Genomic DNA, 26309 nt, shown 5'->3' on the forward strand with positions numbered 1-26309 from the left:
GCCACCTGCACTCCAGCCTGGGTGACAGAGCGAGACTCTGTCTCAAAAAAAAAAAAAAAAAAAAAAAGATGGGCTGGGAGTGGGTGTGGGGACAAACGACAGTGGCCCCAGCACACAAACACTGCTAGAGAGAAGAACAGTACAAGCACTCAAAATAACGCTCAACAAAGTTCATGAGTAGGCAAATCCCACAAGAAGAAAACAAAAGGTGCCAGGCACGGTGGCTCACGTCTGTAATCCTAGCACTTTGGGAGGCTGAGGCAGGCGGATCACTTAAGGTCAGGAGTTCAAGGCCAGCCTGGCCAACATGGCAAAACCCCATCTCTACTAAAATACAAAAATTAGCTGGGCGTGGTGGCGGGTGCCTGTAATCCCAGCTACTCTGGAGGCTGAGGCAGGAGAATCGCTTGAACCCGGGAGGCAGAGGTTGCAGTGAGCCGAGATTGCACTACTGCACTCCAGCCTGGGTGACAGAGCGAGACTCTGTCTAAAAAAATAAAAAGAAAACAAAGGAACGATAGCCCCCGCCACTCTTGAAGTCACACGGCTTCCCTGCTTCTCTTCCTCATGCCTGGCCCCTTCTCCTCCTCTCCCGTCTCTCTTCCCGTCTCTTTTTCTGGATCTGTCTGTGCTTGTTCCCTATTCTCCAGGGCAGGAACTACATTGGTCTGTTCACTCCTCGCCTGGACCGGCACCGGCACAGAGGGTCAGGAGTGTTAGCACCTGTCTTCCGGGTCTCCATCCCTCCCTTTGTTTGTTGAGTTACTGTTTGTTCTCATTTCCTCATCACACAGTTCTTCAAGAGGTATCATTATCCGCATCTTATTTTATTTTCACCTTCTTTTCTGTTACCTATATGTTTGAATTTTCCTGTAGGTATTTTTGTTTTATCTTTGCTTTTTTGAATTAAAAAATCAGTTTTAAAATTGCACCTGCAGTACAAAATCGGCGCGGCTGCTGGGTTTGTTGCCATTCCCTCCCCTTGGGTCTGTGGCTTCTTAGCCCCAGCTCGGGTCAGACCTGCTGACATGGCCCCAGGGTGGGCACAGGGCTCAGAGCTCAGAGGACAGTCACACAGGCAGCCGCGGCCCCAGCGATTGGTCCAGGAGGAGGGCAGGTGACCACACGTGGCCAGTCACAATCCTTCCCTGGGAGTTTTTGAACTGGAACAGGAGAGGAAGAACTTCTTTGGTCTGCGTGGGAGGCAAGCCCAGAGTGGCCTGGACGGCTGCTGGGAAGAGAGGGTGGGCAGAGCGGCCGAGGGCGTGCTAATGGTTGGGTCTGTGGGGCCTGAAGCCGGTGCCCCTGCCCTTCCTGTAGTTGGGTGCTTGAGCCAGCACAGTTCCAGGTCTCCCTGATGCCTTCGAGCTGGGTTTCTGTCACTTGCGGCTGCAGCATTCTGGCACAGACCCTTGGCAGAGGTGGGTTTGGGTCTCCCCAGCCCCAGCAGCCCCAGGAGGCTGTGAGATCTAAGCCAGAAGCTGCTCTGGGCACCTGAGTGCTGAGAGCCTGAGTGATGGTAACAGGCCTGCTGCTGTGCAAAGGCAGAGTGACTCATTTTTATCAGCCAGAGACCTGGCCAGGCCCCAGGGTGGATGGTCTCCAAACCGCACACATCCCCGGCACTGACAAAGCCGTCTATCATCACTGGAGCAAGGGCACCCATGGAGGCTCTGCCAGGCCACGGGGTGAGGGAGCTGCCTCCCTCCAATCCTTTTCCTGCGGGGCACTGAGACGGCTTTCAGCAAGACAAATCCGGCTGTGCCACTCCCTGCCCGAGAGAGAGTCTCAGCTCCCGCGCATGGGATGCTGCTGCTCACCCCCACCGCCTCTCTGAGCTCCGGCCTCACAGGCACACGCTGCCCATCTGCCCGGAACCTTCTGCCCACAGACTCCTCTCAGCCTCAGGTCCCGCTGAGTGGCCATTCCTGCTGGGAGGCAGGAATTCCCTGATCTGCCCTTCCTGAGTCCGGGACAGACGCCTCCCGTCCCCCCAGGATAGCCCCATCACAATTGTTCACAGGTCTCTGTGTTCTCCTTGAACAAGTATTTGGCGGACCCCCTGGAGCCACAGCCCGAGGCTTCCTGCCCCTGCCCCCGGCACCCTGGGGACGGAATGTCCAGGACCTCCACACAGGGCCTGTGTCGAGCGGTGTCATCGGGTTTGCTGCTGAATGAGCAGATGATCTAATGAGTGACCATCCTCACACACGACAAAAAACGCAACCTGGTCTCCATCTGCCCAATAGATCGGCCCCCAGTCTCGCTGTCCCCAGCAATGACAGAGGAGGAGGAACAAGGAGCGCCGTGCCTGGGCGGAGCCATCGCCTCTGTCCCTCGGCTGGGCTTGTCACACTCAGCTAGACCTGCTCCCGGTGGAAAGGCCAAGTGACTCTTATTTCTGCCTTTGCATCCCTTTCTCACAGGCCCTGCGGGGCTGACAGCCAGTGGTGAGTGGTGAGGGTTGATGGAAGAGGGAAGGAAGGAGTGAGTGTGGGGAGAGCCGGCCAGGCTCCCCACGTCTACCCGGGGCCCTGTCCTAGAAACGCTGTGGCCAGAGGCTGGCAGAGTCCTCAAAATAGTCCCCACAGCTCCCGGCGAAGCCATCCAAAAGGTCCCCACAGCTCCCGCCCACTCTCGGGACCCTGAGTCTGGGAGATTGGGGTCGAACAGCAGGTATCAGGGATCTGGGAGGATCAGAATGTATGGGGCATGGGGGCTTCCGGCTCGGGATAGCGCCAGCAGGGGTGGCCGGGACGATGGCAAGGCGAGGTGTCTGCTCCCAGGCTGTGTGTGGCTTGGATGCCAAAGCGCCTTTTGCTGTATTCGGCACCCTGAGACCCTTATGCCTGTCTTTTGAAGGCACAGTTTACTCCCGGGAAAATACACATTTGGGTTTATTTTGCTGTGACTGCATCCCCTGAATCTTAATCATATGTGTTTTCTGGGTTTCCCTTAAGGGAGATGGCTCCACTTAAGATGACTTTGGGGCTGCCATGGGCCTTGTTACCTGTGTTGTGAGGGACAGAGATATCCACAGAGCATGTGGGCTCTGCTCCTGCCCTGGGCAATTGAGGACAGGCGGCCTCTAACAGCTGACACCATGTCAGGACAATGGCCACCGAGCCGGAGGCCCTTTCATCTGGAGTCCTGGTGCTTCTGGACTCAGGCGTGAATGTACCGTGGCCATGCCTGGGTGTGGTCATGGCCCCTCTACAGCTGCCAGTCAGAGAACTGCCCAGGAGCTCCCATTCCTCCTCTGAAGACTTCAAATCCCACCACTGACCAAGATAGCCCCCTGGCCACAGTGGGCGCCCCCAGCCACCACGATGGTACCCCAGCTGCTATGGAAAGTCCCCTGACCACAAAGGCACCCTGTCCACCATGATAGGCCGGCCACCCATCTACTCTGACAGCCCCCTGCCCCGACAGCCCTGCCCAAGGCTCCTGACCTCAGCCAAGGATCCTGGCCCCACCCAGTGCTCCTGACCCCGCCCAGGGCTCCCAACCCCCAGGCCTACTGAGTTCCTGCTCCCTGAGGCTTTGGGAAAGAGACCCTGGAGTTAGCTGTCTGCCAGGAGAGCCCTGGAGGGCGGCTGCCTGGCCCCAGCCCCAGAGGCCGTGTAGAGCTTCCAGACAGAATGGCCAGGAAACCTGGGTCGGAGCCCTGTTTACCACACGTGTGACGGAGGACGAAGACCCACTTCACGGGAGAATCCCATGCACACGGAGCTCACGGCCTGTCCCAGGGTGGGCGGGAGACCTTCACCCACCCACTGGGTCCCGGGACACAGCGTGTCCACCTGCTTGTCCCCGGGGCTCTCAGGGTTCTCTGCTCTTTGACTGAGCCCAGGGACGACCCTGCTCCCCAAGACTCAGAGCCCAGCAGCTCCCGGAGGGTGGAGGGTGGAGGAACGCAGAGCTTCTACAGGCCTCACAGGCATGGCCCATTTCAGTTCCACGGGTTGGGGCTTCCCAGGAGGGGACATGGAGGCCCAGAAGGCATTTGTCTGGAGTCACACAATCCCATGGCAGAGGGAGGCGAGGCTGGGACCCACAGGCTCTGTCTCCATCACCCGAACCTGCAGCTACCCCACCCGGCCTGGTGTCTGTTCCTGGAGGACCCGCTGGTGGTGCCCCGGGAGAAAGAGGCGTTCCAGGCGTGGCCGGCGGGGGGACGGCGGGGGACTGGCGTCTGCTCCTCGGCTGCCTCCCTGACTGAGTTTTGAACTGGACTGCGTGCCCCCTGCCCTCCCTCCATGCCTGCTCCAGGTAGCGTCACGAGGGCCTGCAGCAGCTGCACCGAGCCCGGCCCCCGGGGTTCTGGGCTGCCCGGCACCCTCTTGTCCACACCGTACTTTGCCAGGGCCTCTTAAATGCAGAGGCTGAACCACAGACGGAGTGGCTCACCCGGAGACTGCGGCAGCCTGAAGTCGGGGCCCTCTACGTCTTCGTCCCGCTCTCCCCCGGAACAAAACCGCGCTTGGGCTTCAGGCTCCAGAGGCTGTGCCCACGGGCAGCTGCCCAGCAGAATCACCGTCGCGCGGGACTGGTTGCTCGCTCCTCCCCCATCGACCCACTCCCCGGAATCTTCCCTCTCACCAAATGCTCCAGGTGGCTCTAACCTCACAGTCTGGACAGCCAGCTGATGGCCCCAGAGGTTCCCGGTCAGAAGTGCTGCCTTTTCCTGCCCTCAGGACACCCGCACCCCACGCCAGGGCGCCCAGGACGGATGCCACTGCCTTTCAGGGCTAGCAGCAGACATGGCAGAGCTCTCTCTGGGGGGCTCCCACCTGACCCGGGACGACAGTGCTGCTCACACAGCACAAACGGGGTCGGAGCTTGCTCAGAGACCACGGCACCCCTCAGCCCGGGGAGGGTGAAACGGAGGTGACAGCCAGTCCCTCCACCCCCAGGCACGTCACCCTGCTGACCTCCACACCTGTCCTCACTGTACATCTAGGAGGCCCAGAGACGGTCGGTGGCTCACCTGAGACACACAGCTGTGGCGAGACAAGGTTCTCAACAGACTGTCAGCCGAGCACAGATAAACTCAAAAGCAGATGCACGCAGTGGAATATTATTCAGACATAAGAAGAAAGGCACGTCCGACACACCCTGCAACGGGATGGACCCAGAAAACACGGGCGAGTGGACGAGCTGGACACAGGATCCCACTTACACACAACGCCGGAAAAGACAAATCCACAGACGCAGGAAGCAGATGAGTGGTGGGCAGGGCTGAGGGAGGGAGCGGGCCTGACCGCCCACGGGCATGGGATTTCTTTTGGGGGAAAATGCTCTAAAACTTGTTAGCAGTGATGGTTGCACACCCCTGTGACTCTGTTAAATGCCACTGACTTGTGTACTTGAGATGGGTGAGTGGTAAGATGTGTGGGTGAAACCTCAACAAGGCTGCTTGAAAGTCACAGTAGACCTGGAACCAAAGCTCCTGTGAGCCGCTCGCACTCCCTCGCTCACAGAGAGGCCACGGAACTTTGTCGGCGCACCGGGCACTAGCGGGATGGGTGTCAAGGCCGTGCATGCCCACGAAGCCATAGGAAGCCTGGTCAGGCTGTCAGAGCCTCAGACGGCACAAGCCTATCCTGAGAGGAAAGGGCCCTGGACGCACGCTGTGGGCGAAGAGGCCTAAAATAGCCCAAAGCTCCCGGGGAGAAGTTGAGGTTGATGTGGTCACTTCGAATGGGGAACTCCTCCAAGAAGGAAAGGAGAAGTTTTATGTGGGGCGGGGGCGTCAGAGTAATGCCAGGCGGGGCGACGGGCGAGGAAGGTTCTGGGGCGGGGGCGTCAGAGTAATGCCAGGTCCTGGTGCAGAGCTCGTGAGTGCCCCACGTCCCCGGACATCACCCACGTGTCGTCTGGAGCAGAAGCCCGCTGGTGGAGAGGCGTCCTCCCCATTCTCACATGGGGAGACTGAGGCCTGGGTGGGGGCAGGTGGAGAAGCACAGTCGCCACCCGGCAGCCCAGCACTACCTTTGGAGGGAGACAAACTCGCTCCCCCAGGGCCGGGGGCTGGGGGCCTGGGTGTGGCCTTTGGAAGGAGATGAACGTGCTCATGGCCCAGGTCTGCGCCGGCTCTGCTCTTCCCGCTGCAGGCTGTGGGTCCTCTGCGGGCAGCTCTCACGCTGCAGACCTGGCTCCCTCGGGGGATGGTCAGAGTGGGACCCTGTACCGCCTTGGCCTCCCTTTTCCCGTTGCCTCCATGGAGCAGGCCTGAGTTCCCAGAGGGCTGGTTCCTGTGCACCCCGACCCCTGGCAGCCCCGTCAGCTGCTCATTCACCCAATAGATGAGAGCCGCCTGCCTGGGCTGTGCCACCCCAACCCAGGGCCAGGATTCGGAGGGGAACAGAGAGAAAGCCCCGTCCTCGCGATGCCAAGGTCCCAGCAGCTGGACGGACAACGCCCCTGTTGATTGACGGGCTGAGTCATGTGCCGACGCCCTTACTGGCAGGCACGCCGCATGTGCCAGAGGTTCAGGCCTAGCCTGGGCCCGCCGTGTCCTGGTCTGATACACGTTACACGGACAGTCACACGAGCAGCTGCTGCGGCCATGGACGGGCGGTGGGGACGGGGCATGACGCTGTCGGGGAGCAGAGGGGCCTCCCTGCAGAAGAGAGTTGAAGTAGTCCTGGTGATGACGATGGGCTCCCAGGAGACACAGAGAGAACACCTGTGCACAGCCAGGGACGGAGAGAACTTGTGGGCACACCCGGGGCTGGAGGCACATAGGTGTTCAGGGTCTGCGAGGAGGCCCGGGCACTGGGGCAGCACCCAGCGCTTACAGAGCCTGCAGGTCTTGGACAGAGGTGCTGGCACAGGCAGGAGGTGGCATGGGTCATACCACCCGTAAAACCCATGCACAATAGAGAATGTTCTAGAAATAAATGTGATGCTGTGATTACCTGAGAGGGAATCCAGGTGCAGGCAAGGGAAGGTCCCAGGAAAACCCTCCTTTTCCTCCTCCTTCCTCCCAGCTGCTGGGAAAGGCGATGGAGAGAAAATGGGAGCAGGGCGGAGATGGCGTCTGGGATCACTGGAGGAAAGGTGGCTCATTGTTTAACAAGATCATTAAACCTGTCATCCCAGCACTTTGGGAGGCCGAGGCGGGCAGATCACCCAAGGTCAGGAGATCGAGACCAGCCTGGCCAACATGGTGAAACTCCATCTCTACTAAAAATACAAAAATTAGCCGGGTGCGGTGACGGGCGTCTGTAATCCCAGCTACCTGGCGGGAGGCTGAGGCCTGAGAATCACTTGAACACGGGAGATGGAGGCTGCAGTGAGCCAAGACCGCACCACTGCACTCCAGCCTGGGCGACAGAGCCAAACTGTCCAAAAAATAATAATAATAAATTAAAATAAATAAATAAATAAGGTTCCAAGGAAGATGAGTCCATTTCCCTCTGATGATTTTCAGTAGAAAACAGGCAGAGATAAGACAAGGTCCTTGATTCCCAGGTCTGTCTGCCCTCCCAGGACAGCCTAGGAGACGTGAGTGATACTGAATGATTCAGGCCTGCACCTGCTGGGCTGGGAGGGCAGGGCACTCGTCTGCCTCAAGCTCTAAGTTCAATGTGGACAGCATCTGTGAAATGGGACCGTGTCACCTGCTCTGCTGAACTCATGGGGCCAGGTGCCAGGTCGACGGGGTCATGGGTGCAGAGGCTGTTTGAAGATAGCAGAGAAGATGTGAAGAGAGAAGCTTGAAAATCCTGGTGTGAGAAGGGCCTCAGGAGTGTCGCATTTGAGCACTGTTGATTTGTGGACTGGAACCTACTGGAACGAAGCCATTTGTCGCAGAGCATAAACAGAAGTCAGCTGAGTGAGGCCTCCACAAGAGTCTCAATTTTCCTTATGAAAAGAGGCTGGCCTGGTCTTTGTCCTCTGCCCCTTTTTCCTCCTTCCTGCCTGGAATGCAGACATGATGCCTGGAGCGGGGGCAGCCACTTTGCAGCCAGGAAACCATAAGCAAGAAGATAGTGAAGTTGAAAGAGTAGAAATGCCGGGTACCAAACAGTGTCACTGCGGTGGCCGGAGCCACCTGCCTCTGGGCTTTGGTGATGTAGAAACAAACCTTGTTTATACTCCCATTAGGTTTCCTGTGATTTGCAGCTGAACACAATGCTACTGGCTACAGGAATCAAATCCTGCACAGGGAGGGCTGCCCGATTTTGGAGATGACAAATCCAGAATGCCTGGTTAGATGCCTGGTTAAATGTGAACGTCAGATAAACAGTAACTGATTTTCAGTGTATGTCCCAGGCAATATTTGAGATACGCTTGTACTTTAAGAATTTGTTTATCTGAAATTTGACTATGACTGCAACGCTATTCAAGGCTGAAGTCACAGAATCCAGAGACTGTGAGACCTGTCTGAGGCCTTGCTGTGAGCAGGTGGTGGGTGGGGCTCTGCCTTCTGTATTCCCCGGCCTCCCCTAGTTTTCGTCCCGATCTGTTGTCTCTAGAGCTTTCTGAAACCTGCTGTAACAGATGTGTAAAGAAGGCGGCCTGTGAATGCCACGAGAGTCCGTGAGAGATGGTTCCCAGACAGGAGATGCATGGGGAGTGACGGAACCTTCTGTAGGAACTGACACACGGCACTAGAGATTTCCACTGGATAGTAAACGACACTCAGCCTGGACACTCCCCCTCCATAGTGACCGACACTCAGCCTGGACACTCCCCCTCCATAGTGACTGACACTCAGCCTGGACACTCCCACTCCATAGTGACTGACACACAGCACTGCACATCCTCACTCCATAGTAACTGACCCTCAGCACTAGAGAGTTCCACTGCATACTCGTACTTTTTTACTTTTACAAAAGCATCAGTTGCCAATGGATATTTATTTTCCACAAATAATGTGAGACGCCCTGACCCAGCCTCGAAGGTGAATTCACTTCCCAGGCTGCTGTGTCCACTGTGTCTGCTGCAGCTGCTGGGGTCACTGTCCTGTGGGGGATGCGGAGGCGGCTTCTGTGCGCAGCAGAAAAAGCACTGTGATTCATCAGCCATGCCTGTCGTGAATCCGGAAGAAGCAGCCCAGGGCCCAGGCCACCCTGCACCCCAAGGGCACATGGTGGGGCCGGATCTCCAAAGGGTGCATTTGGGAGGACTGAACACAGATGCCGAGTTCCCTGGACCACGTTTCAGGGAGAGACAGCCACGCAGCCGGAGCCAGTGCCCTCCCACCCAGCACCTCCTGTGGCCCTCGTGGTGCTCGACACAGCCACGAACATGGGTGTTGTTACATGTTGCCTGTGTGAAAACACGGAAAGCAAAGCTTGCTGCTGCTTTCTAGTCTGTCCCCGAACCCCGGAGATGAGGGTGGGGGCTGACCCTGCACAGCTTCTGAGCACCAACGGGAATACCCAGGTCCACTCAGAAGGGAGCTGGGCACCCCCACCCTGCATGTCCGAGAACTTTCACTGGCTTGATTTTCACAGGGCCTCCAGGAGGGCACAGGGCACGCCACCCCGCTCTGTGGTTTGCAGAGGGGAGATAACGGAGGTTGGGTCCAGAGCCACTTCCCCAGCACCTGAGCTGGGGGGACAGAGTCAGTGCCGGGGGCCCCGGGCAGATGTATAGCTGGGCCTGGCAGGATGCTGGGGGTGCTTCTTCAAATCCGGAGAGGGAACTGGAAGAAGCAGACACAGACGCAGGGCCAGAGGGAGAGAAGGTAGGGCTTGGACAGAGGCTGTAAGGAGTTTCTACCAAAGTCCAGGGGCCGTGGGGGAAGGCCAGGGGCAGGCGCTCATCTTCTGCAGGCTTATTCTTCTTTTTTTTTTTTTTTTCCAAAAGAACGTTAAGATCTTTAAAAAATTTGTGATAAACAGAGCATAAAATTTACTATTTTTTGCCATTTAAAGTGCACAATTCAGCGGTATTTAGTACACTGACAATGTTCTGCAACCAGCGCCTCTGCCTAACTCCAGACACGCCATCACCCCTGCAGTGAATCTTGGCCCCAGGAGCTGTCACTGTCTTCTCCACACCCTCCCCACAGTGACCCCAAATCCATTCTGTCTCTATGGATTTGTTATCCTGGACATTTCATAAAATGGGACCAGACCAGCCGGGCGCGGTGGCTCAAGCCTGTAATCCCAGCACTTTGGGAGGCCGAGGCGGGCGGATCACGAGGTCAGGAGATTGAGACCATCCTGGCTAACACAGTGAAACCCCATCTCTGCTAAAAATACAAAAAATTAGCCGAGTGTGGTGGCGGGCGCCTGTGGTCCCAGCTACTCAGGAGGCTGAGGCAGGAGAATGGCGTGAACCCGGGAGGTGGAACTTGCAGTGAGCCAAGATTGTGCCACTGCACTCCAGCCTGGGTGACAGAGTGAGATTCTATCTCAAAAAAATAAAAAATAAAAATAAATTGGCCGGGCGCGGTGGCTCAACCCTGTAATCCCAGCACTTTGGGAGGCCGAGACGGGTGGATCACGAGGTCAGAAGATCGAGACCATCCTGGCGAACACGGTGAAACCCCGTCTCTACTAAAAAAATACAAAAAAAAACTAGCCGGGCGAGATGGTGGGCGCCTGTAGTCCCAGTTACTTGGGAGGCTGAGGCAGGAGAATGGCGTAAACCCGGGAGGCGGAGCTTGCAGTGAGCTGAGATCCGGCCACTGCACTCCAGACCGGGCGGCAGAGCGAGACTCCGTCTCAAAAAAAAAAAATAATAAAAAAAAAAATAAATTAAAACAATTAAAAATGGGACCAGACCGTATGCGGCCTCCTGGCTCTTTCACTTAGTGTAATGTTCTCGGAGCTGAGGCGTCACTCTGCAGTGTGCCTCAGGAAGAGATTGTAACGGCATCACGCCTGGATTTCCCTGCTCAGCTGACACTTCGTGAGCCAGGCACGCAGTGGCCCAGGGAGACCCGCGTTCTGCGACTCAGGGTCCTGCAGGATCCTGGAATGCAGAGGCTCGGGTCCGTGCACGCCTAAGGCAGGAGGCCTGGCCTGGCCACGCGGGCGTGGGTCCCTCATCCCTCTGAGCCTCTGTCTCCTCGTGGTGACTCAGGGGATCCTGCAGCTGGCTTGCAGCATATCTTGAGAAACAGTAGAGCTCTGTCTGCAGTGAGGAGAGGACAGAGAGCTTTCTGGGCTCCCAGCCCTGCACCTGTGCAGCAGGTGGCACAGCTCTGCGGTCTACGGGGGTCTTTAAAGGGGCATGCACACAAGACCATCCGCATACCGGGGCCAATTGGCTTAAAGGAATCCATGTGTGGGTCTTCAGCTTCCAGACTGTTCTGCAAACACGGCCTGGGGTCAGCTGTATGCTGCTCCCACCTGCTTTTCCCCCACTTCATGGATTGCCTCTCTCCAGCCTGAGCCTGATGACAGGGCTTCGACCCACCAGTGAAATCCCAGGGCAGGCCCCACGCCCTGCCTGCCTCCTGTTTGGAAGCCACAGACCCAAAGGTGTAAAAAGGCACAATGACTTCCAGCCCTCCTGGTGTCAGCCAGGCTGCCAAGGGCCCAGTGGCCTCTTTTGACTTTTAATTTACTGCTGATGAGGCTTCAGTGAGGGTTAGGGTGCAGGAAACTGAAAAGTCACAAGCTACTTTTTGTTCTGAAGAAAGACTGCCCTTCACTAATTCTCATTCATCGAGTTTCGTGTGGCTTTCCTTCTTCACGGGGTCCTTAATGTCCCTTGTCCCCCTCTGAATCACCTGGGCTGCCCGGCTGTCTCCCTTGTCGAGGAGTAACACACCTTTGACACATGCTTACTGTATGTGTGTGTAAGAACTATGCTTTTATCTTTTGAAAAATATACCTTGACCTTTCCTTCCTGCTTCTTTACTTTTCTATCTTCCCATCCATCCATCCACTCACCCACCCCTCTATCCATCCACCCACTCATCCATCCACCTACTCATCCATCCACCCACTCATCCATCCACCCACTCATCCATCCACCTACTCATCCATCCACCCACTCATCCATCCACCCACTCATCCATCCACCTACTCATCCATCCACCTACTCATCCATCCATCCACCCACCCATCCACCATCTATCCATCCACCCACCCACCATCTATCCATCTATCCATCCATCCATCCACTCATCCATCTATCCACTCATCATCCACTCACCATCTATCCACTCATCCATCCACCCATCCATCCACCCACCCATCTATCCATCCACCCATCCACCTATCTATCCATCCACCTCCCCATCCATCATCTATCTATCCATTCACCCATCTATTCATGCATCTATCCATCCACCCACCCATCCATCCACTCACCCACCCACCATCTATCCATCTGTCCATCCATCCATCCATCCACCCACCATCTGTCCACTCATCCATCCACCCATCCATCCATCCACCCATCTATCCATCCACCCATCTATCCATCTGTCTATCCATCCATCCATCCACCCATCCATCCACCCACCCACCATCTATTTATCTATCCATCCATCCACCCACCCACCATCTATCCACTCGTCTATCTATCTATCTAACCATCCATCCATCCACCCACCCATCCACCCATCTCTCCATCCACCCACCCATCTATTTATCATCCATCCATCCACCCACCCACCCACCCACCCATCTATCCATTCATCCAACTACCCCACCCATCTATCCATCTGTCCATCTGTCCATCCATCCATCCATCCATATCACAATTAGAATTCAAAGTGAGGCATTTGGGTCATTTAATAGCATGCTTATTTGAATTAATATCTGACAAACATCAGTCTGGGCAGATTGTTTTTCAGTGAGGACCAGTTCTGCCATTTGTTTTTAAGGCAGCATTTCTATAAATCAAGTGAGCTAAATCTGCAGATTTTCATAAGACTAGATGCCAAACACTGGTAACATATAAAGTATGCTAGAAAATACAATTTTTGTGACTGTTTAAACAACGTTTAGAGGCTGCAAATTGACCCATGGGGCACCATTGCCAAGGATCCTGTGTCCAGCCATTGGTTTAGAAGGATACTTGGTGTGCAGTGCCAGCCAAAGGCCCTGAATCCTGCTTCTGCAACCCAGGGGGCTGGAAAGTTTGAAGAACGGATGTGTGCCGTGGTCAACACACACCTCACATAATTTATGCACCTGTTTTTCTGTGACCTAGTGGTGAGGTTGTGAGGTGCAGCTGTCACCTTATTTATTTTAACAACGTCTTGTCCACAGATACCTGTCGTGTTTGAAAACCTCTCTAGTGGCTACTGGGCCACCATTATCTGCCAAAAATGGAGCAGCACAAGGTCTGTGTGTGATCAAGCTAGGGGAGGCTGCTTTCTAAGCGATTTCATCTTAAAGGGGAACTTGGCTTGTCAAAAAATAAGTTTTAGGGAGCTTGCAAACAAAAGCGTTAAAAGCCCACAGAACCGCCGGCTTTGAGAATTGGGCCTGGTGCTTGGCATCCGATAGGTCCTCTCCACTGTGCCCGGTTCTTCCTCTGTGGGCTGATGTTAGGGGAGGGGACGGGGTCCCATTCGGCAGCAGGAACAGAGAGACCCCACAGAGCATGTGAGGATACAGAGCTTCCCCTGGGCCACTCCTTGGCCAGGGAAAGCAGCCCGCACCTCCTCTTCTACCTGCAAAGTGGGGCCCCGCAGGACGGAGCGGGGTTTCCTGGTCTGTCTGGGTTGCTCTGCTCTGAGGGTCACTCTGCTCACTGGCCTGCACAGTCCCAGGACTTTCCCCCACCTGAGTCACAGCACGGCCACATTAGGCTGTCTCCAGGGACAGACTCCAGAGCGGCCGGCTAACAAGCCCACCAGTCTGCCCTGGTCCTTGGCAGGAGTGAGGCCTATGCCAGGGGCGGGGGTGGCAGCCCCTGTGAGTGCCCACAGAGGAGAGCAGAGTGGGGGATCGTGAGTCCACAGACCTCCTGGCCCCTCTCCCACTTGAGCAGCATGGCTGGGTTTCCTCCCATGTCACACCCTCATCCCACCTGGGGTGGCCGCCGAACCCGTGTCCAGAAGAGGACGAGGCCTGATCAACTTCTGGCCTCCCAGGAACTCAGTAGTGGAAGCAGAGTATAAGCACCCAGTGCCAGGCCTTACCCGGCGCCCAGCCTCCCAGCCTCCCTTGGAGGCCAGCCCCGGTTTCTACGAACAAGGAACTCCTCCAGGGGCAACGGACACTCTCGGCCTCCAGAACCACTGCCTGCCACCACCAACACCCGCGCGGGACAGAGGCCTTTCTGAACACGAGCTGGGTGGGTTGGGGGGGTCTCCAGTGACTCCCGTACGCTGGCCCTGCCTGGCTTGCAGAGCCATCCAGACAAAAGTCCGACGCGGCACGCGCACTGCTGCCCCTCAGAGACCAGGCCTTCATTCCCCCCAGGAAGCCGGGATAGGGCCCACACCCACCCTGGACTCCGGCAGCCCAGGATGAGAACTTCCTATCACACTCCTGTCCCTGTGGCCAGTGTCTTGTGCTTGCTTTGGAGAAACCACGTGGGCTCCAGGGGACGAGGGAAAGGATCCTTGATTGAAGCGTTGTTTGTAGTGAGGGAAATTGATGTACTCAACCTCTCTCCATAGGGAAGCCGAGAACAGCACGCTGGTGTGTGCCTCCCCCCACCAAACCCTGAGGTGCCACTCAGCCCCAACATGAGGCAACGCAACGCTCAATGCAGTCAGCCTTGCAGGTGTCCAGAGAGAAAATTGCAAAGGAAAAGGAGAATTTGGTGCCTTTTCTGTAACTGGGCGAGACACACTGTACCTGGGGGGGATGGGGACGGGGCAGGATGCCTTGGGACGGCTTTCCACGCCCTAAGTGCTGCCACGAGTCCACCTGTTCAGTTTTCACGGATGTGCCGGAGACGGGGGCTGCTATTGCACCATTTACAGATGAGGAGGCCGTGGCGGGGTGCGGGTGGCTGAGTATCTGAGCTAGGTCCCCCCAACCCCTTGATCCCATCTCGCCGCCCCCAGGTGGGGTGGCCTTCGGGGCTGGGGACACTGAACCTACAGGAATTCCTTTCTACAAAGAAGAGGGAAGGAAGGAGCAGGCTGGGGACGGGGACGGCGTGCTGCCTGCGCGGCTCCTGCGACCTCTGCAGGGGTTTAAACATCAGCCACAGAGCACAGGGGTGAGGGTCAGGCACACACTGCTTGGGGGCTTGTTGCGGCTTAGCCCTCACACTGTCCCTTCCCGTCCAGGGCCCCGGAGCAGCGCGTCCAGCGGGGGTCGGCGTGAGAGCTGTGTGGAGACACCCACCCTCCCTTGCAGCCAGAGGTAAGAAGTGGAAGGAAAAGAGGAGAGGCCGCTCGGTGACCTCTGGAATGTTACCATTTTCACACGTATTCAGTTTGCAAATTATTAAGGCACGCTGCATCCTTCTTTTTGCACTGTGACTGAAATGACTGAAATGCTGTATGTTCGACGGGTCCTGTGACGGAGTTGGGACCATGTGACCACAGGGCTCTGAGGAGGACCACCCCACACCGCCCGCCATGCCTGGGGCCCACCTGGAGGAAACAGGCCCGGAGAGGCACACCCTGGTGAGAGGCCGAGTCGGGGTGGACCACAGGGGCTCTGGCCGCAGGCCTGCCCGTCCCAGCTGTCTCTGGCCCTGGGGAGGGGCTCAGCAGGGAGGGGCGGGAAGCACCTGGCAGTTTCGGTTTCGCCAGGAAGCGGCCGCCTGCTGTCTCCCTTCCCACCCGCCACCCGGAGAGCCCCCCAGGTGGGGACGGTCCCTTGCACTGCAGACGAGGAAGCCCCAGCTGAGGGGCCACAGGACAAGCCTCACGGCTCTTGGCAGCGGGGACAGAGCCAGGCCCAGCCTCAGCTGTGTCTCAGGAGGACCTGGGGTGGGAGAAGCCCCTGGGGGCCGAGAGCAGCCGAGGGCAGATCTGACTGGCATCTTCTGTCACCTGCTGGTGACCTTTTAGAACACGTGGTCCCAACCCTTGGTCTAGAACATGCTGCCGTGTCGGAGGGGCAGAAGAAGCTGAGACAGCTATACGTCCCCCACCTGTCGCTCCGTCTGTCTGGGGCTGGGGATGTCAGGACAACACCCGCCACTGCAGGCGCCCTTGGAAATGAGTGGCAAGAAGCCTCGGGGTCCAGTTTGCACCGAGCCCCTCCAGCGGGGATGCCTTTCATCTCCGCACTTTGCGCCTGACATGGAGGGGTGTGTGGTCAGCGGGTGGGGGCTGACCGGGTACTTGCAGTGACAGGGTGGCAGGGCCCCGGACGTGTCATGTGACCCCCGTGGGCCACAACCCCTCTGAGCGCCACGGTCTGCAGTGCTGCAGGCCTCACACAGATTGGGGGCCGGAGCCCGAGATCTGTTCTCTAAATCTGGGAGCCCAGCCTGAGCAAGCCCTCAGCAGCCGCAGCCCCAGCGTGCGGCCTGGGTTCCCTGTTTTCAGGAATCCCCCTCCTCTCATGAGCAGTCAGCTGGGTCAGGCTGGCTCCACCGGCTCTGGGATTCAGCTACAGCCTGGCCTGGATGCAGCCGGGGTCGCTGCCATCTGGAGTGAGGGGCTGCAGCGGGCACGGCTGGAGGGAGAGCTGCAAGGTCCCCTCCCCCACTCTGTGCCCTTCAGGTCCGTGAAGTCGGGGCTTTCCAGACACTCAAAATGCACCTGGACTCGGGAGCGCAGGAGGAAGCTCCGGGAGCCCGCAGGGTGGGGCGAATTCTCCAGTTCCTTCTCTACAGGGCTCCCTCCTGGCCGGTGCCTCCTGGCCTTGGCAGGGGTGGGAGGCCTGGTGTCTGCAGGGCCAGCTGCAGGGGTCACAAAAGCGGGGCCTCTTGGGAGGCAGCAGCAGGAATAGGGTCTTTCCTCACCAAATCCCACCCCAGCCTCGAGGAGGAGCTCGCCGCCACCCCGTTTTACAAATAGGAGACAGGCTGGGGTCGGCATGGCCGGTGGACAGCGGTTTCCATTCCCGCCATGGTCGGGTCCAACCACTGCCCCTCACAGACCAAGGAGCTGAGGGAGAGGGGGACGGGGCTGGCCCGAAGTCGCACAGACCTCAGCACCGCCTGTGGGGCTCCATTTTGCAGGCTCAGGGCAGCAGGGCCCTGCTAGAGGGCACCATGAACCCGGTCCAGTTAGGGCGAGCATAGCCTGCGGAGCTGCAATTTGGCAGAGCCCCCGACCTTTTGCAAAGCTGTGGGTTCACCCCATCCCCTTCTGCAGGGGCCTCCCTGAGTGAGCCCCAGTGGCTGTGGCTGTAGGCAGCTTCTGCCAGGTCTTCTCAGGAGGGCATGCCTTCTGGCCCCACTCCTCCGAGGGAGAAAGCCACACTTGGGGCCCTCACCCCAGGAGCCCTTGTCTCCACAAAGGGGGTGCCAGGAAAAGCTGATGGAAATTCACGTCAGTGGGGGACAGGCCTGGGGGAGGGGTTGGCCCACTCTCCAAAAGCTGCCAGTAAAACAGGTGCAGCAGCTGCCCTGGGCTGAGACAGGATTTCACTCCAGGAGGTGGCGGCGGCGGCCCCAAGCCGGCAGCCTTGCTGTGTGATCAGTTGGGTGTCAGGACGTGCTTGATCCAGGGGTCAGCAACACGGTGTCAGGCAGCACCTGCGTGGGGCTTCCTCGAGTGAAGCAAGGTGATGGAGAGCGGGGTTCTGAGGGGCTCAGCTGAGGGCGTGGCTCTTGTCTCAGAGCAGGGCGTGCAGTGGGGTTCCTCTCCTGACATATGACCTCAGCTGCTCTCCTCTGCGAGGGTCCTTGGCAGGATGCACAGCCTGGGAGGACGTGGCCCAGCCTCGCCCTGCTGTGTGAGCTAGGCTGATTTCTTGACCTTTCTGATTTGTGTCCTCATCTGAGGTCAGCGATGCCCTTGAAGTGTTGCCGGGTGAAAGCTGGGAACGGGATTGCGTATCCGTCTGCCCCTCCCCTCCGGGGTCACAGAGCCTGAGTTCCTGGGAAAACTGTGGAGCCCGGCCCTGCGTCCTGGCTGCTGTCCGGGCTGCTGTGGAGCTGCCTCCTGGCCTGCAGGTCCTCACCTGCTTTGTTGACTGACTGCACTCTGTCCTTGCTGCCTGATCCTCCAACCAGGTCTGGAAGAATCGCAGGCTCTCCGAGATCCAAGCAGAGTGGGCCCCGCTCTGTGTCCGGGACACCGGCTCGGGAAGGGGGCCTCAGTCTGTCCCCATGCACCCCCAATACTGTGTCCGAGACAGAGACCTGTGCTGTCTGAGGGAACGCCGTACCCTGTCTGCCGTCAGGGACAGCGCAGCCCCAGCAATACCTCCCGCCTTGGAGTAGCCCTGAGCAGTGTCTGCACCTGGGGAGGGGCTTGGCACAGTCCTCTCTGATGCCAACCCAGGCAGGCAAGCAGGACCCCAGGCCTCACTCAGCCATGTGGTAGGGCACAGTGGCAGGGGCCCCAGGATAGGGGCAGGAGAGGAGGGGACTATTTCTCTGCTCAGGGAGAAGGAGGCAGAGCCCTGGTGTCTCCTGTAGTTTCCAAGACGACGATCCCCCAGGCCAGAGCTCTCACCCCTCCTCCCATCAGTGTCCCACTCTGTTCTCTCCACCACGCTCCCTGGATCTCAGGCTGTCCTCTGACCCAGACCTCTTGCCCGGATCACTTGCCACCACCTTAGGGGCAGAGACAAGAAGGGGATAGGGCCTCCCAGGGTCACGGGATGACTGACCTAGACCCAGTGCTGAGTGAGGTGCTCCCCTGATCAGGCCAGGCCAGATCCTGCAGTCTCGAGGCTTGGATGCCTGGCACCCTAACAGCCGCACGGGGCTCCCTGCTGCAGGCTCCGGCCCCTCCAGGCCCATCCCCAGGCCTGACCCCAGGGCGCTAGACTGCTAGGCAGTCAGTACCCCAGACCCAATGGAGGGCCCATCTCTGGGCCTCGCCCTGCTCGCTGTGCAGCCCCGGGCCGGTCACCCCATCTCTGGGCCTTGGCTCCTGCTCGGACAGTGGCTGTGAAGGTGGCTCTGGAATCAGCGAGCAGCTCGGATATGCCAGTCCCTGCCTCGGCACCAGCAGGATGCACACAGCCAAGTAACAACTCAAGGACCAGGAGCGCAGAGGCCGAGCCTCACCTGGAGATGGGATGGACTCACGCCTTCCTGGGCTGAGCACCCTCCTGGGCCAGCACCGTCTGCTGAGGGCCCTGCTGCAAGCAGGCACCACCAGAGCCCCTGCCTCGTGCAGCCAGCTGGGGGCCGGGGGATGAGTAGTACCTGAGGGGGCGGCTGGTTTGTCTCATGGGGAGAGAGACTGAAGGAGAGGAACGCCGAGAGAAGGAGGCCGAGGGCAGCGAGGCCTCGCTAAGAAGACGCTGAGAGCAACCCCAGGCAGGAGCCCCGTGGGGAGGGGGCTTCTCGGCGAGGGCACAGCACAGGCACTGGCTTGGGAGGCTTGTGGAGCCGCCAGGCAGCCGGGGCTGTGAGTGTCGGAGGCGGACACAGTGGGGTCGGGGCGGGCGGGCTGGGCCGTGGGTGTGCGCAGGTGTGACGTGGCTGACTTGTTTTAAATCAACTCAATTTTCCCTTTTTTTTTGAGACGGAGTTTCCCTCTGTCGCCCAGGCTGGAGTGCAGGGTCGCAATCTTGGCTCACTGCAACCTCTGCCTCCCGGGTTCACGCGATTCTCCTACCTCAGCCTCCTGAGTAGCTGGGATTACAGGCACCCGCCACCACACCCAGCTAATTTTTGTATATTTAGTAGACAGGGTTTTGCCATGTTGGCCAGGCTGGTCTCAAACTCCTGACCTCAAGTGATCCCCCCGCCTCGGCCTCCCAAAATACTGGGATGACAGGCGTGAGTCACTGTACCTGGCCTTGATTTTTCAAATGACATGGTGACACAACCACTCTCCACCCACCTGAGAGCGCGGCCTGGGGCCTGGGGTGGGCAGAGCTGGGAGGGGAAGCCCCTCGGTGGGGTCCCCGCTGCAGACCTGTGTCCTGGCAACTGCCCGACAGGCCTCTGAGCAGCCGTCCTGGGGGTGGACTTGGGGGTTTAGTGCTGAGAACTTCATTGGCTCCTGCTACAGGTCGGCCTCTGGCTTTGTCACAGTCAATCTGAGTGATCCAGTCCACAGCTCCTGGCTGGAGTTCCTTCAAAGGGTGGGTGGGCGGCGCTCAGACAAGCCTCTCTTTTCCCTGTTTCTCCCCAGCTGCCCCTGGCTGACGTCTCCTCGGAGGAGCACTGGCCGGTGAGTCCTGGCTCAGCTGTGACCAATCGGCCTCTCCCTGGGGCCGCTCTTCCTGCCCACGCCTCCCTGGTCAACTGCAGTCACGGAAGTGAAAGTGCCGGAAAACCCCTGAGCAGCGCCCAGGCAGGTTAACGGGACGCACTGCTTCTCAGTCCACATGTGGTGAGAAGTGAAAGTCGTCTTTGCCTAAAGAATGGCCTCCCAGAGCCGCCCCCATGGGGCCACTTCCTCCAGGAAGCTGGCCTGGATTGCACCCTGACCCTAGGCACCGTCCCTGTCTTCCTAGGTGCTGATTCGAGGTCTTCCTGCTGGACAGGAGGACGTGGCTGGTTGCTGTGCTTGTGTGTGGGGATGGGCTGGTATGGGGAAGGAGCGGAGCATTCCGGCAACCACTGAGGCCTCAGGGAAGCAGTGCCATGCTTACTGGGGAGAGAGGGAGGTGCACTGACCGGGCCCGGAGAACTGGCTGCACCTGGCAATGAGGACATACCCAGAGCCCCTGCTCCCTGCTCTGCCCCAGTGGAGTGTCCAGTGGGGAGGTAGTTGGGGGAGGTCGGGCTTTGTCCCACCATCCACTCTCCTGAGGACTTCCTACCTCTGTGGACGCCCCTCTCTCTATTCCTGGCTCATCCATTCCTCTTCACCCTCCGTCCCCAGAGCTCTGCAGTCTCCCGCCTCTGTCCGGCCTTCGCAAACCCTCCCTCATGGAGCTGTCCACGCACTGGCCACCCTGTCCCCTCGCGGTGCTGCTGGCTTCCTGCCATGACTGACCCAGCAGTGGTTCCAGGGCGAGCTTCCCTCCGAGCCTGGGGCTGGACTCCATGGTCAGTGTGATTTCACGGCAGCGAGATCCTCACATCTCCAGCCCATCTGCCTCTGCCCCACAGGGTCAGTGAAGCCTGCTGTGTGCCTCTCAGAACCTCAGTATCTTCTTCTGTGACGGCAGTAACAGCAGCACCCCCGGGCTGGCTCCCCAACATGGAGCCCCCCGACACTATGTGGTCAACAAAAGAGAGAACAGGAGGTGGGAGAACGGCGGTGACAGCACGTTGCTCACAGACGCGGGTCCGACGGCCACTATCTGGCCCCTTTGCAGGCACCCTTGGGGCTGCCCGTCTGTCTGTCTGTCTGTCTGTGGCCTCAGACGTCTTGTCACGCGCACACTGACCTCCCTGCCTCTGGCTGGAGCCCACAGACGCCCTGGCCGAGCTCTGCATGATCCGCCAGCTCCATAGCCCGGCAAACACGGGGCCTGCGGCTGAAGGAAGAAACGGGCTGAGACCACCTGGCTGCTCATGTCCACTCCCCCTCCCACTGCACCCCCTCCATGGGCACCTCCCATAATGGGGGCTGCCTGCAGCCTCTCCGGCGCTTCCCTGTGTCCCACTGCCTGGAGTGCAGAGTGAGTGGCCGGAGCTGTGGCCTGGGGTGGGCTGGGCCTTAGAAGAAGGAGGCAGAGGAAGATTTGGGAGGAAGGAGAAGGCCTTGGGAAGACAGAGGTAGAGGCTGTGGTGTGGCAGGCACAGCCCAGGAACACCTGGGGCCAGCAGGACCTGGAGGAGGCAGGACCCGGAGGAGCACGGCCATCTGGCACCTTAGTTTCGAACTTCCAGCCTACGGCGGTGTGAGAGAAGCCTCTGTCATTTGGGGTCCCCACCCAGCTTGCAGCCTGTCCTTACTGCAGCCCCAGGAGATAGAAACACTGGGGGAAGGCATTCCAGACCCAGAACATTCCAAACCCAGAACATTCCGGACCCAGAACATTCCAAACCCAGAACATTCCGGACCCAGAACATTCCAAACCCAGAACATTCCGGACCCAGAACATTCCAAACCCAGAACATTCCGGACCCAGAACATTCCAAACCCAGAACATTCCGGACCCAGAACATTCCAAACCCAGAACATTCCGGACCCAGAACATTCCAAACCCAGAACATTCCGGACCCAGAACATTCCAAACCCAGAACATTCCGGACCCAGAACATTCCAAACCCAGAACATTCCGGACCCAGAACATTCCAAACCCAGAACATTCCGGACCCAGAACATTCCAAACCCAGAACATTCCGGACCCAGAACATTCCAAACCCAGAACATTCCGGACCCAGAACATTCCAAACCCAGAACATTCCGGACCCAGAACATTCCAAACCCAGAACATTCCGGACCCAGAACATTCCAAACCCAGAACATTCCGGACCTAGAACATTCCAAACCCAGAACATTCCGGACCCAGAACATTCCAAACTCAGAACATTCCAAACCCAGAATATTCTGGACCCAGAACATTCCAGATGCAGAACATTCCAGACTCAGAACATTCCAGACCCAGAACATTCCGGACCTAGGACGTTCCAGACCCACAACATTCCAGAGGGCAGCTGGGCCCAGATGGCCATTTGAGGAGATGGAGGATGGAGAGTGAGTGGCGGCGCAGCCCAGCCCCAAGGGCAAGGTCGGTGGAGGGAGCTCAGGCTGACCATAGGCTCTGGACATGACCCCTGTGCCAGGTGGGCTCCGGCCAGGGCTTAAGCTTCCTGCACGGATGGTGCCTCCACAGCATCTGCCCACCTTGCCCGGTCCCCATAACACCCGCCCGCGTTTGCCTGGACCCCTCCACTGATGGTGCTCACCACCTCCCCGAGATCCCATGTCGTCCCTCTAAGGTGACACCAGGCCGCCTGACTCAGTTTCTGCCCCATGGAGGTCTCAGCACATGGCACTGAGCCTTCTCTGCCTCAGCCTATACTCGCTAGGTGGATTTCAAAGTCTCTGTCTCCGGCACCCTCCTTAGGTGACCTGGTTCCCATCCCTCTCTCCTGGGGCAGTCAGGTCACCACTGTGACCTCAGCCTCTTTTTTCACAAAGTGGGTTTGTGGAGACAAGGCAGTGAGAGCCTGCACAGCTCTGAGCACACACAGCGGGCGCGTCATAAACCCAGGACCACAAGCACTTGTCTTAAGGGGTTCCTTCTGCACCACTGGGCCAAGGGGTCAGTGAGGATCTGGACCCTCCGCCTGCGGGGGCTGGTGAAAGAGCCCAGGGAAGGGGTCCTGGCCCCCAGACGGCGGCGTGTGCTCTGTGGCCGTCTTCTGATTGCTTACACCTCAGCCCCCTGGACACTGTCAGGGGAGACGAGGGGTTGAGTTCCTCCCACCCGCTGCGCAGCACACGGATGCCTCCCCGCCTGCCACCAAACACGCGGCAACACAGCCCTGTTCAGTCAGCCTTTGCTCTAAAGACAGGAAGGTTCTTCTACTTCAGCTCTTAAAAATATTACTGTTCTCCCCAGAGTTTCAAGCCAATCAGCCTGTTTTCAGGCCTCAAAGGATTTAGGGACTCTTGGGAGGCCCCGTGCCTGAGATCCACACAGTGGGGCTGAGAGGCCCTCAGGGCTGTCCAGGATCCCCCCAGTTCCCACAGCCCCCGTGACCCCTGCTCCTCCAGCTGGGCGAGGCTTGATGCTGAGGCTTTCCGGCATCACAGGGCCCCACATCTGTCCCCTGGGGGCCCCTGGGGTGCAGGATGAGAAGCTCCAAGCCCTGGTATTCACGTGTATCTCTGCTGCCTGATGTGGCCAAGGCTGTCCCATGGGCACCCTGGAATAGGGTTGGGTGGTTGCAGGGACAGAAGGCCCTAGAAGCCAGGTGCAGGACCCCGCACCCAAGTGAGACCCTGCTCCCTCCTCACATTGAAGCCCCTAAGCAGGGGCTCCCTGGGGATGGGCACAGTGGCTGTGTACTCTGTGTTAGAGGCCACCCTGGCCGTCCGCTCCTCACCTCCAGCCATGTTAGAGGCCACCCTGGCCCTCTGTTTCATGCCTCTAGCCACCAGCCCCTCGCACGAATCAGGCACAGGGCCACCTCCTGGCCCTAACCTCCTTCCACAGTAGACACGCCCATCCTAACAAAGCAGCTGTTCTCCGTGCACCTCAGAGCCCGTCTCTCTCCCCACCGGTGAGAAACTCACGCAGGGAGCTGGTGGGACGGGTCTGATCCATGAGGAAACTGAGGCCCAGAAGGAGGGAGCACCTGGCCCAAGGCCACTCCGTGCCAGGGGACAGACAGGGCCGCCCGGGAGAGGATGGGATGGCAGATGCCAGGGCCAGGTGAGCTGGTGCTGCCTTGAAGGCAGCTCTGAGTCACCCCCTCGGGAGAAACCCACCGTGTCACTAGCTGTGGTGAGGTCCGGCTTTTGCACGCCAGGCACCTGGGTCTGGGATGTTCCTGCTCACAGCTGGGGCCCTCGCAGGGGGCGGCTCTGGGGTCCCACGGGCACCTGCAGGTGGGAACAGCCTCAGGCAGCCGCCGCCAGGACCTGCTCAGGGAATGTGGTCTCCAGAGACGGGGACACCCCGGGTCCCGGGTTCTGTGTGTGAGTGTCAGGGGTGCAGGCAGACCCTGGACCCGACGGCCGCAGTGAGAGCCCTGCGAGACAGGAGACTGCTGGTTCCGGAAGGTTCTGACAGCTGCTGGGAGTGTGGCCACGAGGGCCACCGGGAGACGGGGACACCAGGCTGCAGCTGCAGCCCCCAGTGTCTGGGAGACCTTGTCCTGGGACTTTGCAGGCTTGGGCGGGGGGTGTCAGCAATAGCTGGCGTCCTGCTGGACCGCTCCCCAGAGCCCGAAGCCCCCAGGAGGGCAGGCCCAGGTTCCCCGCAAACCCCCACTGCCCTGCCTGGAATCGTTCCTTGGACAGGGGCCTGGGGTCGGGTCCATTTCCTCCTCACTGGGGTCTTGGGCCGGTGCCCTCCCCTCTGGCCTCAGTTTCCTCATCCAACCTGCTGTGAGGCGTCGCACCTGGAGGGCATCCCAGGAGGAGGAGGGCTCTCTTTGTAGGACCCCCCAATCACTTCCTGACTGCAGCTCTCCCACCCCCAGGAGAACACAGCCCACCCTCCTAGACAGGGCTGAGCAGCCCGGCCTCCAGCATCTGCCTCTGGGTGGGGCCAGGGCACCCGGCTGGCACCTGCCAAGCCCTCACCAGCCCACCTGCCCCAGCTGTGCAGGACCTGCCCGAGGGGTGGCCCTGTTGATATCTGAGGTGAGTCAACACGGCCGCCCGTGCCGGCACTGTCAACAAAGCCCCGCGAAGCTCGAAGGAGTCACAGCCTCGGCACCTGCTGCCGCCCTCTGCCCCCACCCCACCACCTTCCCCCCGAGCCTCTTACCTGGGCCGCCCTTCCTGGGACCCCGGGGTGCTGAGCAGGCAGCAGATGCCGGGAAGCCGCTCTCCAGCACAGGGTGCGGCTGGGACATGGAGCCACGGGTGGATCCCGAGGCTGAACCGGCTGCCCTGTCCCTCAGTCTGGAAGCCGGCATGAGGAGGGCCACCCTCAGGGGCCAACCTGGGGCCCAGGACAGGCCTCTTCCGGGAATGCCTTTCCTGACCTCCTGCAGCCTTGAGGGAAACAGGAGGGGCTGGGCCAGCTGGGGCGTCCTGGAGTTGGGCCTCTGCCGCTGGAAAGCCCAGGCCCTCCTGGCTGCCGACCGGGTGTCCTCAGCCCTGGGGAGGGGGTGGGAGCCGTGAGGCTCATGTGATGCGGGGCGGGCCTGGGGCTGCAGGCTGGGGAAGGTCTCCCTGCGGCCTGCGGGTGAGGCAGCCAGCTGTGTCCCTGTGATAATGGGCCGGAGGCCTGCAGCTGTGCCCCCCACTTCCCCGACAGGAACCATCTGGGGCCCTGCCCTTCACGGCCTTTCCTCGGGCCATTCCGGTTTGACCTTCCAACAACTTCCTCCTCCCCAGGCAGCTCCGGTGATGTCCCACCCACCCTGAGCCCTACAGCGCGTGTTCCTCGCTCCGGGGCAGGTCTGCAGGCCTGAGGGCAGCTCCATCCTGGCCCAGAGCCCTCGGCCTACTCCGCCCACCCACCTTCCCACCAGGGCTTGGCGCTTTCTTCAGTCTGGGGTATTTGGGGGTCTCCTCCCTCTCCGCTTGCCCTCAGTCAGCCGGACTTTCCCCAACACCCCTTTTAGTTTGCCCCCTCTCCAGGGGCCACCCTGCCCGTGTTCCTGTGGCTGTCGACTGTGCCCTTGAGCCAGATGGGGCCTCTGACCGGCCTCCCCTCAGCCCTGGCTCCCCCAGCTGCTGGGGGTTCTTGGGCCCCTGATCTGTCCTTAAAGTACCTCCCGCGCGCTGGGGAGGAAACCGTCTCTCT

General features: G+C 59.2%; 1 protein-coding gene across 2 annotated transcripts in view; it reads right to left on the reverse strand.

The window, feature by feature from the left end:
* Positions 1-25866, reverse strand: part of CBFA2T3 (CBFA2/RUNX1 translocation partner 3) — a 98689-nt gene extending 72823 nt beyond the window's left edge. The window contains exon 1 of one of the 2 annotated variants that reach the window (XM_025371052.1): positions 25323-25866. In XM_025371052.1, the coding sequence (XP_025226837.1) occupies positions 25323-25824 (502 nt within the window). In that variant the 5' untranslated portion in view covers positions 25825-25866. The remainder of the gene's footprint in view (positions 1-25322) is intronic. The other variant, XM_025371053.1, reaches the window with a different exon arrangement.
* Between the last annotated feature and the right edge of the window lie 443 nt (positions 25867-26309).

The sequence above is a fragment of the Theropithecus gelada genome, chromosome 20 (genome assembly GCF_003255815.1).
Source record: "Theropithecus gelada isolate Dixy chromosome 20, Tgel_1.0, whole genome shotgun sequence".
NCBI classification, from domain to species: Eukaryota; Metazoa; Chordata; class Mammalia; order Primates; family Cercopithecidae; genus Theropithecus; species Theropithecus gelada.